General features: G+C 39.4%; 2 protein-coding genes across 31 annotated transcripts in view; one reads left to right on the top strand and one right to left on the bottom strand.

Annotated features, from left to right (window-relative positions):
- Window positions 1-842: 842 nt before the first annotated feature.
- Window positions 843-9,015, bottom strand: LOC135250790 (small ubiquitin-related modifier 1). Of its 2 annotated transcripts, none has more exons than XM_064327502.1 (5): window positions 8,942-9,015; window positions 5,195-5,269; window positions 2,510-2,587; window positions 2,338-2,409; window positions 843-2,202 (listed from the first exon to the last, which is right to left on the bottom strand). In XM_064327502.1, the coding sequence occupies exons 1-5, from the start codon at window positions 8,987-8,989 to the stop codon at window positions 2,134-2,136; spliced, it is 342 nt and encodes a 113-aa protein (XP_064183572.1). In that variant the 5' UTR covers window positions 8,990-9,015; the 3' UTR covers window positions 843-2,133. The 2 variants fall into 2 exon arrangements, with proteins under 2 accessions (XP_064183572.1, XP_064183573.1); XM_064327503.1 differs by having other exon boundaries at window positions 8,817-8,957.
- A 4,355-nt stretch (window positions 9,016-13,370) lies between these two features.
- LOC135250787 (abl interactor 2-like) overlaps window positions 13,371-13,719 on the top strand; it is a 30,797-nt gene continuing 30,448 nt past the window's right edge. For 12 of the 29 annotated variants that reach the window (XM_064327492.1, XM_064327490.1, XM_064327491.1 and 9 more), the window contains exon 1: window positions 13,374-13,547. In XM_064327492.1, the coding sequence (XP_064183562.1) occupies window positions 13,431-13,547 (117 nt within the window). In that variant the 5' untranslated portion in view covers window positions 13,374-13,430. Of the gene's footprint in view, window positions 13,548-13,719 lie in introns of all 29 variants that reach the window. The other 17 variants (XM_064327476.1, XM_064327475.1, XM_064327470.1 and 14 more) reach the window with 4 other exon arrangements.

Below are 13,719 nucleotides of genomic sequence, written 5' to 3'. Positions count from 1 at the left end.
AGTACGTTTTGCAATGCAGTGTTATGCGAAAATTACATGCACGCGCGCACACACACACACGCACAACGACATGAACAACGATTTCACTATGATGCCAATATCTCCCAAAGTGGTCTGACCTTCGCAGCCCAAGTTTCCATCTCACGTATGGCTCTGTTATGTAGGCTCATTTAACAACTCAGCAAAACACAGCAAAAAAAAAAAAAAAACACCTGACCGTTTGGTTTAAAGTCAGTGTGTCAATTTTCTTACTAATGACAAATGACTAGCCAATCTGAGACATCAGGGTGATTTTGAAGTTTAGGCTTTGAAATTAGACATAAATGTAGTCTGGTGAAACATCTCAAATTTGCCCCAGGGGGATTTGGCTTTTACAGTACAAATAAACATTTTTCAGAATCACAGTTCGGGGCTAATAATTGCCGGAACATCCCTGAATGTCCCCTAAAATCCTGCACGTCATTATGTCACAACCAAACTTTTCTGTAACCTCCCACGATGTTGCCTGAATGTTCTTAAGGTGATATACCACAAAGAAACCTTGATAGAACATGTGTCCCCTGATAAAAATACTAATAAATGTATATGGTAAAACTTTAACTTTTAGTTTTAAGTTTCATATAATATGCATCCATTATTTTCTCACTTTATCTTCTTTTACCTAATTAGCTTCCATTATCAGTCAGCTATGTAACACTTTAACAAGTTTTTTTAAGGAAAGGTGTTATATTAGCATTATTAATATTATTACTGTTATTACTGCATTAATGAAAGCAAAACTTTGTGAGGAGGGCAGGATAAACAAAATGGGAACAGTTGTGAAAGACACAGAATCCATTGCCTTTGTCTTTTGAAATACACTTTATTTAAAAAAACAAAACAAAATCATCCTACAGCCTAAAACCATCCAAAACAACTTTTCTCCCAAAAGAGAAGTTAGATACAATGATATCACAAAGTGTTGGCACTACCGTGGCAACAAAACAGCAGTTTAGTGTGATATCACAGGACCACCATGGATCAGCAGAGATGGGGAAAGGCCTGACTAATCAGAAGCCGATGTGTCATTCTTTCATAGTAGTAAAGGTAAAACAATAAAAAAATACAATGTGGAACTGTATGGTAAAATGAATAAAAGTGTGTGGCCCACACAGAAAATTATATGAAGAAAATGTTTTGATTAAAACAGGAGTGGCCATCATTGCACAAATATGTAAATCTATTTTGTGTTTCAATGATAAGCCTATTAAGGATTGAGGACAGTAGCAGTGTCTTGTTTCATGATCCACACCTCATTTCTGAAGAAAGAATAACCATACTGTACTGTTCTATACAAGAACTGCACAAACAGTTGTGAGACTGGAACATTAGACACTGAACATAGGTGGACACTGTCTTGGTATTAAAACCTTCAAATTCTAAATCACAAATTGATTGGCAAACAAATTGACTAGACAACTGGGCCATACATTGAAGACGTTCATGAGTCCATGAGCTGTTCTTATAAAAGAAGTGTAGTCGATAGCTGCAGAGAGAATTCACCAAATCAGACTCCATATTGTAAGGCGGCATTTACCACCCATCACCTTTAAAGCTGTACAGAAAGATCTCTCACTGTGGTCTAAGCAGCAACAAAACAACTGCTTTTGAAAGTAAATATGATCCAATTGAGCCGAAGTCAAGGTTAATTCCAAGCTATCCCACATAGCTGCAAAGACTCGTAATGAGTTTAGCCAGCACGTGCTTAATTTAAATACACACATAAACAAATGTACACAGTGAGTCACCTTCAAGAGCAATAGACCTGAATCACATATATAACACTCACTTGATCATAGTAAAAGTATGGGGGCGTACGCTTTCGCATTGTCTGTAATTGGGTTTCAGTAATAGCTGAAGCAGAAGGTCTGGTGCTGCTGTAGCTGGTATCTCCCTGGAGCACGTGGTCTTTTCATACACAGGGGCGGAGGGAGGGAGGGAGCTGGACTGCCCATCCTTCCTTCCAGCAGACCGGGAGGGTCGCAGAAGCCTTGGTGGTGAATCAGTTTGACTCAGATGGTTTCAGACACTTCTCTCTCGGAGTAACGAAATATTTTCAAAAAATTTTTTAAATTAGGAGATGATACAGAAAGTCTAACTGCTCCAAAGTCCACCGGTCTGTTCCTGATACACTTCAATGACGTCCTCATCTTCCATTCCCAGCTGGAGAAGGAAGGTAGACATATAAGAGACAATGAGGACGTTTGGGGTGGAACACTGAGCATTAGTCCATATGTAGCTAATCATAACATAAATTTAAAACACTGAATGGTTATAGTATGTCTTCAGACAACACACCTCTTTTGGAGTTTGGTTGTCTGCAATTCTCTGTCCTTCAAAAAGAAACCTTAGGGAATCCATATGAACACCCTGTAGAGATGGCAAGAATGTCTTAGATACAGTCATGAAATCCAATTGTAACCAATTACTTAAATGGCTTCTTATGAAGCAGTGTTTAGATTGCTGTTACCTGTCTCTGACTGTAGGACTCCTTTAACTTCTTTAGATGCGTTGTCATCTTCACTTTGAAGTGAATTTCACTGTTGTCCTGAGGAAGGTTGATGTTTTGCATTACTAATTTATCTCAGCAAATACAATTTGTGTAGCATTTGACAGTTCAATTTTCATTGTCAAACAAAATTTTAAATTTATTACGCATACATTCTCTGGTGTGCTTTTCGCATTGCAGCCAATTTGCTCTGAATAAGTGAGTCTCCTGGCAAACTAAGCAGAATGTAAGTCAATCATTGTAGTTAGCCCAATTAAAAAAATTCTCATTAGTTACCTCTTGCAATCATGCATTTATGGAGGTCATTAGCTAACTAGCTACCATTTAGCCCCAAAACATAATGCACATTCAAAATCAGTGTCAGTCAAATCTAAAAGTATTGTAACAGTGGGACCATTTTTGTTGCTTTGGTGTCTGTACTCCAGCACATTGCATTTGAAGCACAGTGATGGATTATAAGGTTAAAGTGCAGATTCTTAGCTTTCATTAGAAGGTATTTATATCCATACCGGGTGTTTCCTTAAGGAATTACAGCCCTTTTTATTAGTTACAATCCCCCCATTTTATGGGAACAAAAGTAATGGGACAAATGAACAAAAACTGGAATGAAACAGTCATATATTCACCGCTAGGGGGTGTGGCAGCCTGCCAAATTCTCTCAGGAGATAAGGCTCAATTTTAAAACACAAATATTAATCATTCACAGAATACTTTACAACAGGAAACTGAAACTAAAACTAAACTGAAACTAAATTCTTATGAATAAATGAATTTGTAAAGTAAAATAAACAAAAGGCAAATTAACTTTCGTAATAAATGGCCTAATTAAATTTCCCTGATACAGACAAAAACAGAAACAGCCTAAATAAAGTTGTGTTAGCATTGCAAAATTGCAAAATAAACAGGCATACAATAAGAAAACAATCACCCTGATTTATTTAAAAAAATGAAAACTTAAAGTTGACTAAAGTTGAATTGGCTTTGGTAATAAATATCCATGATGCAGACAGGCCAAGATAAAGTGGTGTCAACAACATAACAAAGCAAACAAATGTATACAATAAGTTACAAGAACTGTAGCCTATCCGTGACAGTGCAAAATGATTACAACACATTAGGCCTACAATCTAATTTACAGCTCTGCTACCTGTTTGCGTGACCTGAAGTGAAGATCTACCTGCAACATCAGCGCAGGGTTTTTTCTGAGTGCTCCCAACACCAGCTTATAACACTGTCATTGATCAGTGATAGGGACACACAGGCTATATAGGCTACGTAATGTGAATATTAATTTAATGACATCAATGTTGAAGCTCTACAAATGCACTTTTATTCATGTATTACTTTGATTTTATTTAAAAATTGTGATTTCAAAATGCCGGTACAGAAGGAGATGAGAGAACTACACTGGTGTAGGCTCATTCACCATATGCCACTGGTTAAACCAAACACCACGACACGTCTATTGTGCAGAAAAACATTTGGTGCTTGAAGGATAAAAACTAATCCAAAATCTCAGTATTCTAATGTTTATCGTCTTTGGGTCTTCAATTATAATTAAGGCTGGGTGTTGAAAAGTCATGAAAGTCGCGGGTGTCACATGGATTCCATGATTTTTTGCCATTTTTTTCTCAGTTCTGTGACTTCCCAGTCTTTTTGCCATTTCCGCAATTTCCTCCATTTTCAGTTCTTTCCGTGATTTTTGGTTGGTAACTGTCAACCTTACCATAGCGTATAGTGTTATTTGTATAGGCCTATGCGTTTCAACAATATTGCCAAATGCTCAGGGAAACAAAGTGTTACAATTTATACAGATTCTGGAATGCACTGGGATCAAGATTCCTGTCCTTGTCAGTTGTTGGAATCAGATGTTTGACAGCTCCTCTCAACCATGTCAATGCCCAGCGCTCCTTCTCCCATTAGAGTAACATTCAGTGACATGAGGTACACCATCAAAGACCAAATCTAGCGATGTACAACATAATGTACCGTGTTTTACTTAAGTAATGCAATATGAGCATGCTCAATTTCGAACAATGTTCTGTTAACTAAAAAGCCAAAACAGCATGTTCTTTCTGTCCACGATTGAGGGAATTAAGCAATTAAGTGCACCAGCTTATCAATGCATTTCACTCGTAGGCTATGTGTTCCTAGGAGCCGGTTGCTGCCCATGGATTTTTTCAAGCACTTGTTTCTGTTGCCACAGTAACGTTATTTCAATCATTTCCCACCGCTGCACATGAGATCTCATTAATAATTTAATAATCTTTTTTTTTTTTTTAACTCCATGATTACTTCTGCATTTTTTCCCACATTATTTTCAACAACTAGCCTATGCCATGACTGCTCCGTGACTTCAGCCAATAGTTTCTGTGACAAACACCCAGCCTTACAATTCTAACAGTTAAAAATGGTTATTTTGATCTCACAGGGTCTTTAATAGTTCTTCATATTTAGCCTATCCTATTTAGTAAAACCAAACAAAATTTGTTCAATTTACCACGATAGATGAAACTTTCCAATAACCAAGAATTTAAGTCCGTACAGACTCTATGCATGAGATGTCTGGACTAACATACCCAAAAATAAGCTTTTCTTTGATAATTTTACCAGTAATATCTGTCCAGATTAACGGCATCCTCTTACCTGCCCGATAACTTTAAGCTTGATGTACTCCCCCTCCTTTTTTTCTCCTGCATCTTGGCTTGAGGGCTTTGTCTCCTGCAATAATTTAAGAAAGCAATATTGTATTAAACATGGAAACCAGGAAACCAATGCAGTATGTTTCTGATTATTTTCGGCTTGCCGTGCAGCACAGTGAAGTGTTTACACACATAAAAAAAAAAACAGAAACAGAAGCACTTGATCTACTTGAAGTCCTGAACAAAAAACTGGATTCACTAGCAAAGCACCAGGATAACTGGCTTCACCAAGTGAAACAGAGCAAGGCATGTAAAGGAAAAACTTGATGAAAATGAGGCTATCATCCATATGGACTTCTCTGATAATTATGCCTGCAAAACACATACTGAGGTACAGGCATTCCGTTTTGGGAGCAGCTGAAAACAAGCCAGCGTTGTGTCCGCATCACAATGGAGCCAGTCATACGCCTCCATTTCTGTGTCCCTTCGGCAGGACGAACGTGCCGAGTGGGCTCACCTGAAGTCAGTTTGCTCAAGTTACGGGCAGCTCATTTTATTTTTATTAGCCTACTTAAAACTTCTGAAGCAGTACAACTTTTGAAAGGGTTATTTAAGTTCATTGAGACAAATTTTCATAATGTGCAGTACTTTTCTATTCATAATGTAAGCAAATGTTATGCTTAATTACGTTGGTTATTCTGTTTGCAATTAACAAAGACCTACAAGTTTGAAACTTTTTAATGCAATACTTGCTAGGCTGATTTTCATAACCGATATCCCATTTGTCCATTATATACAGAATTCTTTATTTGAAAATATTATAAAATAACTCTGCTAAGGAATATCTATGATGCACCGACAATCCCAGTCTTCACACAATTTTGCTGAATTTGTGTACCTTTTACCTGTACTTGTTATTCAAAAATGTGTTTGGGACGTTTCTGGGTGTGGCACTCTTTTCTGTGTGGGGAGGGGTGTAGGCGTGGCTACAGAGCCTGTGGTTTGGGATCAGATTCCAATGCAGTGTTTGTTGCTAGTTTGCTGCAATGGCAGATGCTAAGAAGCCTAGATACAGCAAAGCTGGACCTGTAAGTAACGTTACTTTTACCTAGTCACCTTATGCAGCTAGATGGCTGAGGTTGGGTAGCTTTTGCATCGCATTCTGTTCTTCTATCAAGATGTCACATGCCAATTCTAACTAAATGTGCAGGGGGGTATTTCAGGAAGCAGGAATACTGAGTTAGCTGGATAACTGCATGGAGTAACACCAAGAACAGCTCTTTTTCAGTCCATGTTCCAGATTTGGGAGGGTTCCGAAAAATAGCTACACCGGCACTACATAGTAGTTACCTTATGACGTTCTAAGGGGTGCACTCAGTGTAAAGATAGTTATAACACTGCATAATTACTGTTACCATCTATATGGAATCATTTGTGTTGCTAAAAATGCTATTTTCAATATCTCTGACCACCTCACCTCTTTGCTTGACATTTTCATTGTAGCGTTCAAGGGTATGAAAACTAAGGAGGTGTGAATGGGGTTTGCAAACACAGTCAACAAGGGCCACACAATCCTACATAGTATACCTTTAAGAGTGAACATAAATAATAATTTGAAATGCAAGATATGGGAAACGTGAACAATGTTTCCTACAGGCTTTGAGCTTTAAGCTTAAAATGCATCTTATAATGCTCAGAAAGCATAAAAAGCATTTTATATATAGTGATATATACTGGTATCATCCTAAAATCAACAATATATTGTTATATAGGCCAATGTTTAGGCCATATCACCCAGGCCTAGATAATAATGTAATTTTCTTTTTGTTCCAAAATAAAGTAAAAAAAACTCAAAAAGGGAAAAGTAACCAATATATTTCCCTTCCTGATTTTGTGGAGGGGCAGGGTGATTTTGAAAATAGGACAGAATCACCCTACACAACAGATAAAGATAGCAGGAAATCTAAGACATCACAACAGTTAAAAATGCAAGAAAATTAGTTCATAGTAAAATTATTTTGAAATAGCCTGAAGTGGAAGAACATTGCAGTCACATTCTTTAGTCTCTGTGTGCTGGAGAAACAGCGACAGCTCATGTATTTTGTTTACATGCTGTCAGACAGGCTGTGGCAAAGAGTTGCAAAGACATGGAAATGTGGAAAGTATCACTGTGCAGCCCCTGGGTGCAGTAACAGCCCTTACAGCAGCAAAAGCCTAAAACCTCAGAAACATCACACAAATCTGTGTTAAGTTCACGTTTCTATTTTAGGATTGTAATAAATTCCTTTAGGGAATATGGATGGTAGCTATATAAATCTGACGTGAATTATGGTTGTAAGTCAACAGATGATAACTCACATTCACTGTTTTATTAATGTTGCACTTTCAGGCAGCAATTTATCGTGCTTAGCAAAAACTTTTACTAGACGTTGTGGAGGGAACTGATCATTCTAAAATAACTTATGGGCTAAAGCACCTGAGAGACGGTTGACAGATGGTGCGACTCTTAAGCAGCTACAACTGTACAGAAGAATGAAATGTAAAAAGAATGGAAGGTATCATAACGTTAATTATAGAACGAAGGAAAATACACGAGGCTGGACCGTGCAAAGCAGTTTAAAAAGGGCAATAAAATAACAAACATTCTGATTGGAATGCCTTTTCTGGGAGCGTCTTGAGTAATTTGTGCAAAACGTCAGTATAATAACGAAAGCAATGTCAACAACGAAATTACTTAATGTATTTACATAAATTACGCCTCCGTCATAACAAGTAGGATAGCCCATTGGAGAAAGAGTGTAAGATGCGATACAACGGAAAATGTCTAAACCAAACGTGCGGTGTATTACCAAACGGCGGTAGTTATGATAACTTGCCAATAATAACACTGGCTGAATTGGCTAGTTTCTGATACTGTACTGGTGGTGACTAATTTGTTAGCCATCCTGCTATAACAAACATAATAATACGATAATCTTTCTGTCTGTCGAGTCTGTGCCTAGACTAATAATAAAATAACGTTAAAAAGCAAATGTGTTGCTCATCATGTCGTTGAGAAAACTGTTTGAAACTAACGTTAAACAGATTCGAATCTCTTTGCTAACGTTGCGTTTTTATTTTCGGTTTCAATATCCAGCAAGCTAGTCTATCATTAACGGCTATCGTGGTAAACGACATTGCTAATTTGATACCCAACAAATAGTCTAACGTTAATGATTCTGTAACGTGAGCCAGTGTCAGTTAGCTAACGGTAACGTTAGACCGGATAGTCTAATGCTAACCAAGCATGACTATTCAAACTAACGTTCGCTAGCGATGGCCAACTACCTATTTAGCTAAATAGCTAACTACACAAGAACTGCACAGCTAATCACAATTAGCTAGCGCTAACGATATTCATTTCTAGTTTGCTTACGATGTTCAGCCCACACACGCCAGACACAAGCTGCGAACTAATAACTCGACATAAAACGGACAAAGTAGTGAGCGATGAGATTCACATGTTATTCTTGCATCCTCAAGGTAGTTCTAGTCAGGCTTCCCTGTGGTAGCTAGCTAGCTAGCTATGGTCGTTTCGTCAGCGGCCATCCCCTTTAACCGTTTATAAATAGCTAGTTTTAACTTACCGTGTCCGACATGCTCTAAAATCGATGTAAGCCAACAAACACGTTTTACTGGCGATAAATGTCTTTTGAATTCTTGTCGACTCTCCGCTGACCGACCGCCAACCCCCACAAAAACAGAGACTGACCTCATTGAAAAAGAGGAGGGATTTCCGCAGGAACAGCATCAGCTGCATCACAGCAGCAAGCACTGGTCGCGCGCTTCTTAGGCGTTTCAGCTTTGTTCTCAACGAAAATACTGTTCCCTCAAGCTTTTCATTTTGGCAGGCGAACCTTACTGATGCAACAACATGCAGATTCTTGAAGTGCTCGTTTCAGATCTACCACATTTCAAAAAACCACTTTTTGTGAAGGCATCTTGAAATCATGTGTACTGATATGCAGGGTTTAACATAAAAATTGACTGTAGAGACATCATGGTCATGGAAGCTTTCCTGAGAGGGTAGCTTCACCTCACTTTGGCAGAGGATACAGCTCTTTAAACGGCTTGATGAATGAGGTGTTTTTCCCAGCTGAGGTGGTGGGGAAGCTGGAGTGACCAGTTTTTATTCTGTCAAAACTGTCCTACATGCTTTGGGTGCATGAATCAAGTCCACTCATTTGGCAGTGTGCCCTGCTGCTTTCATTCCCATGCTCAAGAGGAGGATGTCAGCGGATGTCCAGCTGAACCTGCAAGCGCTAAAACGGTAAACGCCAGGAGAGGCTTTGAGGGTCATTGCAGCAAAAAACACTTGTTGGGCACAGGTTGATCCCTGGCTAGTCTAGGTTCTGATTTGTTTCATTCAAAAAAATTAAAAATAGGAATCCACACTGGGTACCCCAAGCAGAACACTGGACAAGAGGGATGTAAAAGAATCAGGCTTTGATTTAACTGGGTTCACAATCACCATCACTCAGTTTGAACCCCCTTAATGTTCCCTCCTGCAGCTCACTAATCTCCCTAAGAACAACTTGGCTTCCAGTCCCCTGCTGATGCAGGTATGGGACACTACAAGATGCCAAATTGCTGGTCTGGTTTCACTGCATGTTCCTATGCTCCCTCCCATCCACACATACACATTGCAAATTCCACTTCACACCACACCCAGAACACGCCCACATGATTTCCCTTGCTCAGGCACACCACACTTCACCTGCTACAGCAACAGCACGTAACACAAAACAGAAAAGGGAATAAGGGAAAGTGCAGGGGTGGAGCTGCTACTGCACCACAATTCAGGTCCTCCCTCCCCCCAAAATTGTTAACAAATAAAAAATATATATAATGCCCTGTGCTGGCTCCATCCTGGGCAATTGCTCCCCTCTACATCTTCCTGACATTACCTGGTTTTCCATGAATGTGACACAACCAACTACAAAGAAGGAACCCCCCCCCCCCCACCAACTAAACCTGAAAAGAAAAGAACATAAAGAAAGAAATCCACACATTCACCTTATTTGACTGGTCATACCAGTGCAGTCTGCCCAACCATCCAATTCACCTGCAAACACACACTAAACTTCACCTTCCTGATTCCTGCCTACCACTCCCTTTTAACCCCCTCAATCCTAACAGCATTCAGGTGTGTTTCGATAACTGCCAACTCACTTTCCATATGCTGCTCCTAATTAATCAGCTTGGTCATTGTTTCCAACTCCTGACAGGTTCATCATAGCATAAAATGAAAAACTACCCTTGTATGAAGAACTTGCCAGTGACTCTCTCAGCTGAACCCAGAGGAGCTGAACACACAGCACTAAGGGACATTAGGAGTCATCCCAGCAGAGAGAATTCAGGACTAAGTGACCGTGCACTTCTAAAGGATAACACATCGCTTCATTTCAGGATGATGATGAAGCCACCGTCCTCTCAGCACTACTACTCTCCTCTCTAATGACAAGTGGACCCTCCTAGGACTGCATGTCAGTCATGCTGTTAGCAGCAATTCCCCTCTGCCACGCCTCGTCTTGCTCGGTGTGAGGAATGAGCAGTGTTAAAGGGAAGCTACAAACTTGTTATTACAATGTAACAGCAAAAGGTTAGTAACAGACTAACAGCACGGACATTACAGTGTACACACCTGCTTGTAGATTACAATATCGACTGAAGTCGCACTAGTTTAGTGAAGCACAAAATAAACAAGGAGGTGCAGAATCCATTTAGCAGAGTGCCCACTGTCTTCTACTGAGCAGGAAATTAAACGTAAAAGACATAACAAAGGCAGAAATGATCAGTCCGTCTTACAGCTTATGGGCTTGACTGTTGGTTTGAGGCATTGCCAGGGTTTGAGTTTACAATAAGAGTACAGATTTGGCCACAGGTACACTGAAACATCGCATACTGGATGCCGAGTCGCATGTTTCCAACGACTTCCATGTATGTCAATGACTGGGGATAATGAAGACCCATAATATGACCCTCGGCACCCCCAAAGCAATTGCTTCATTAAGCAATTCCATTACACATTGAACAATCAGCAGGAATTGGAGCAGCAACAGTGGGAGATGTAAGCTGGAGCCAGCACTCCAATAAATGGAATGCAGTAGAGCCACTCTGCTCATGTGAGCTCAATGTTCCATCATTAAGCCAAAATCATACCCCAAAAAGACAAACTGCAACCCTGCCCCCTATGGTAGATGGATTGGCTGTCAAGTGTCAAATGTTCTTTGTGTGTTCTGGTATATATGTGGAGTGTTGTGGAGTAGTTTAACTACATGTTAAACTAGTAGTTTATTTAGATTTTGCAGCAGTTTGCTGGAAGTTCAGCTACATTAAAATCTGTGTAATGGTTATAGTAGTCAATTACCGTTTTGTTATATTGGATGGACTAGCACATTTTGATTTATCTGTTGTATTATGCATGTGGACCTCTTGAGCTCTCTGAGCCCAGTACAGGGCTACTGAACATGTAGCAATACTTTATTGTCTTGATGCATGTGCCGATTTAATGCTCTGTACAGCATTTGATGTAATTGTCCCTTATTGTTATGTTCATGCATGTGTGATTTTCTGTACAGAAATGTTATTTTTCATATTAATGTTATACTATTGCAGAAACCACTGCAGGTTGATATGTAAAAGGAAAGGTTTGCTATTAATATTATTGATAATTATGCATGCATCATATTTCATTGATATTTCACATTTCCTGAATTGTATTGGCACTTACATTTTCCTTTTTGTGTTTGCAGAACCACACCCTCAGACATACACAGATTCATCTTGTCCATGCTGGTGTTTTACCTGTGTTGCTGAACTTTTAGGAAACTACTGGCCTCTAGTGTACTGAATGATGCCCTGGGGGCCAAGAGAAGCACATCATCATACCCAACATCACTTTAAGCACAGTCTTTTACTCTCCTCCCCAACAACCCCATCTCTATCTTTGACCTCTAATCCTGATTGGTGAGAAGCACTCCGTTCCACTATAGTTGCCAATGGTCAACTGAAAATTGCAACACATTGCTTGGTTCTCCCCATGTGCAAAAAGAAGGCATTGCTCACACATGCGTCATGTCTGCGGAACAGAATGAATAATGATTATTATTTTATTTTTTTTACGAAGTAGTTTGAACTACATTTTTGAGTAACTGTAGTTTTGCAATCTATACTTCACTTTCGGGTAGCTTTGCTGTCATTCAACTACTTTTAGTGTGAATTAAATGGTAGTTTGTATAACAATGCTTTCAGAGTAGTTTCCCCCAACACTGTATATGTGTGCATTTTTCACATATACCGAAATGTGTACATTCATGCTGATTTCTTCTGTCTTGTCTACATAAGCACCTTCCATAAAGACAGCATGGTCCCAAAATCTAGGCTGCACATTCCTGATGTAAACAACAATACTACAACTCAGGTGATTACAGCCAATAAGTGTATACCTTATTATTCAACACCAGCCACATTAGTATGGCCACAGTCTACCCTGGTGCAGTCAGGATTCTATCATAATTCAATATTAGAGGTGGGTCATGTAACTTGCTGATGCCAAACGTTTTAGCTAGAGGAGCCAACCAACAGGCAATTAGATGGAGATACTTTTAAAATGTGGCTATAACATGCCCTCAAATTTTGCCTCAAAAAATTCTGACTGATTGCACTTTGCTTCTCAGCATGATTAACAGCACAGATTTACTAATTTACTTTGAATAAAAGCATCAAGGTTCATACCTTATCTTTATATATATCAACTACATCAATTAACACTCTCAAGGCTGCAGCCCTACCCTCTTCAAATCATAGGGTTCATAGGTCATTTTTTTTTAAGGTTAAGTCTTTTGCTTTACATACAGGTCCTGTGTTAGTGTTAAGTTTGGAGATAATATAAAACAGCATACTGTTTAGCTGAGGATGGCTGTACTGCTTGCTAGACCTGCACCGACTTTACAGTTCAATGGAAGAACGAAATGTCGAAGGCTAGCACATCTCCTATAATGCAACAATATTCATTTGTACCACATTCGTCTTTAAAACACTGATGCAGCCTACATTATTAAACAAAGTTGTTACCAGCAGTGATGTTTGTGACGTATAAGTCTGTTCTGCAAAAACTCTTTCCATACAAAAGGAAGTTGGATTCGCTCCCGCTTCCTGTGGAAGAGTGCTTGTGCATCGGTGTGCTGAAAGATGTAAAGATGGCGGAGCTACAGATGCTCTTGGAAGAGGAGATTCCAGCTGGTCGGAGAGCTTTGCTGGATAGTTTCACTAATCTCGAAAGAGTTGCGGATTACTGTGAAAACAACTACATCCAGGTAAAGGGCAACCCATACTTAACACAGTTTTATAATCCTGTGCGCTTCGGAAGGCAAGTGATACCTCGGTGATGCTACTGTGGTATAGTCCAGTTGACACAGCCGAATTGCTAGCTACTAGCTAACTAACGTTAGCTATCCTGATAGCTCCAAGCACCGTAGGCGACGTGCG

Source organism: Anguilla rostrata, chromosome 3 (assembly GCF_018555375.3).
Source record: "Anguilla rostrata isolate EN2019 chromosome 3, ASM1855537v3, whole genome shotgun sequence".
In the NCBI taxonomy this organism is placed as follows: Eukaryota; Metazoa; Chordata; class Actinopteri; order Anguilliformes; family Anguillidae; genus Anguilla; species Anguilla rostrata.
Note: the sequence above shows the minus strand (reverse complement) of the source record. Positions and strands in the feature narration are given on the sequence as shown.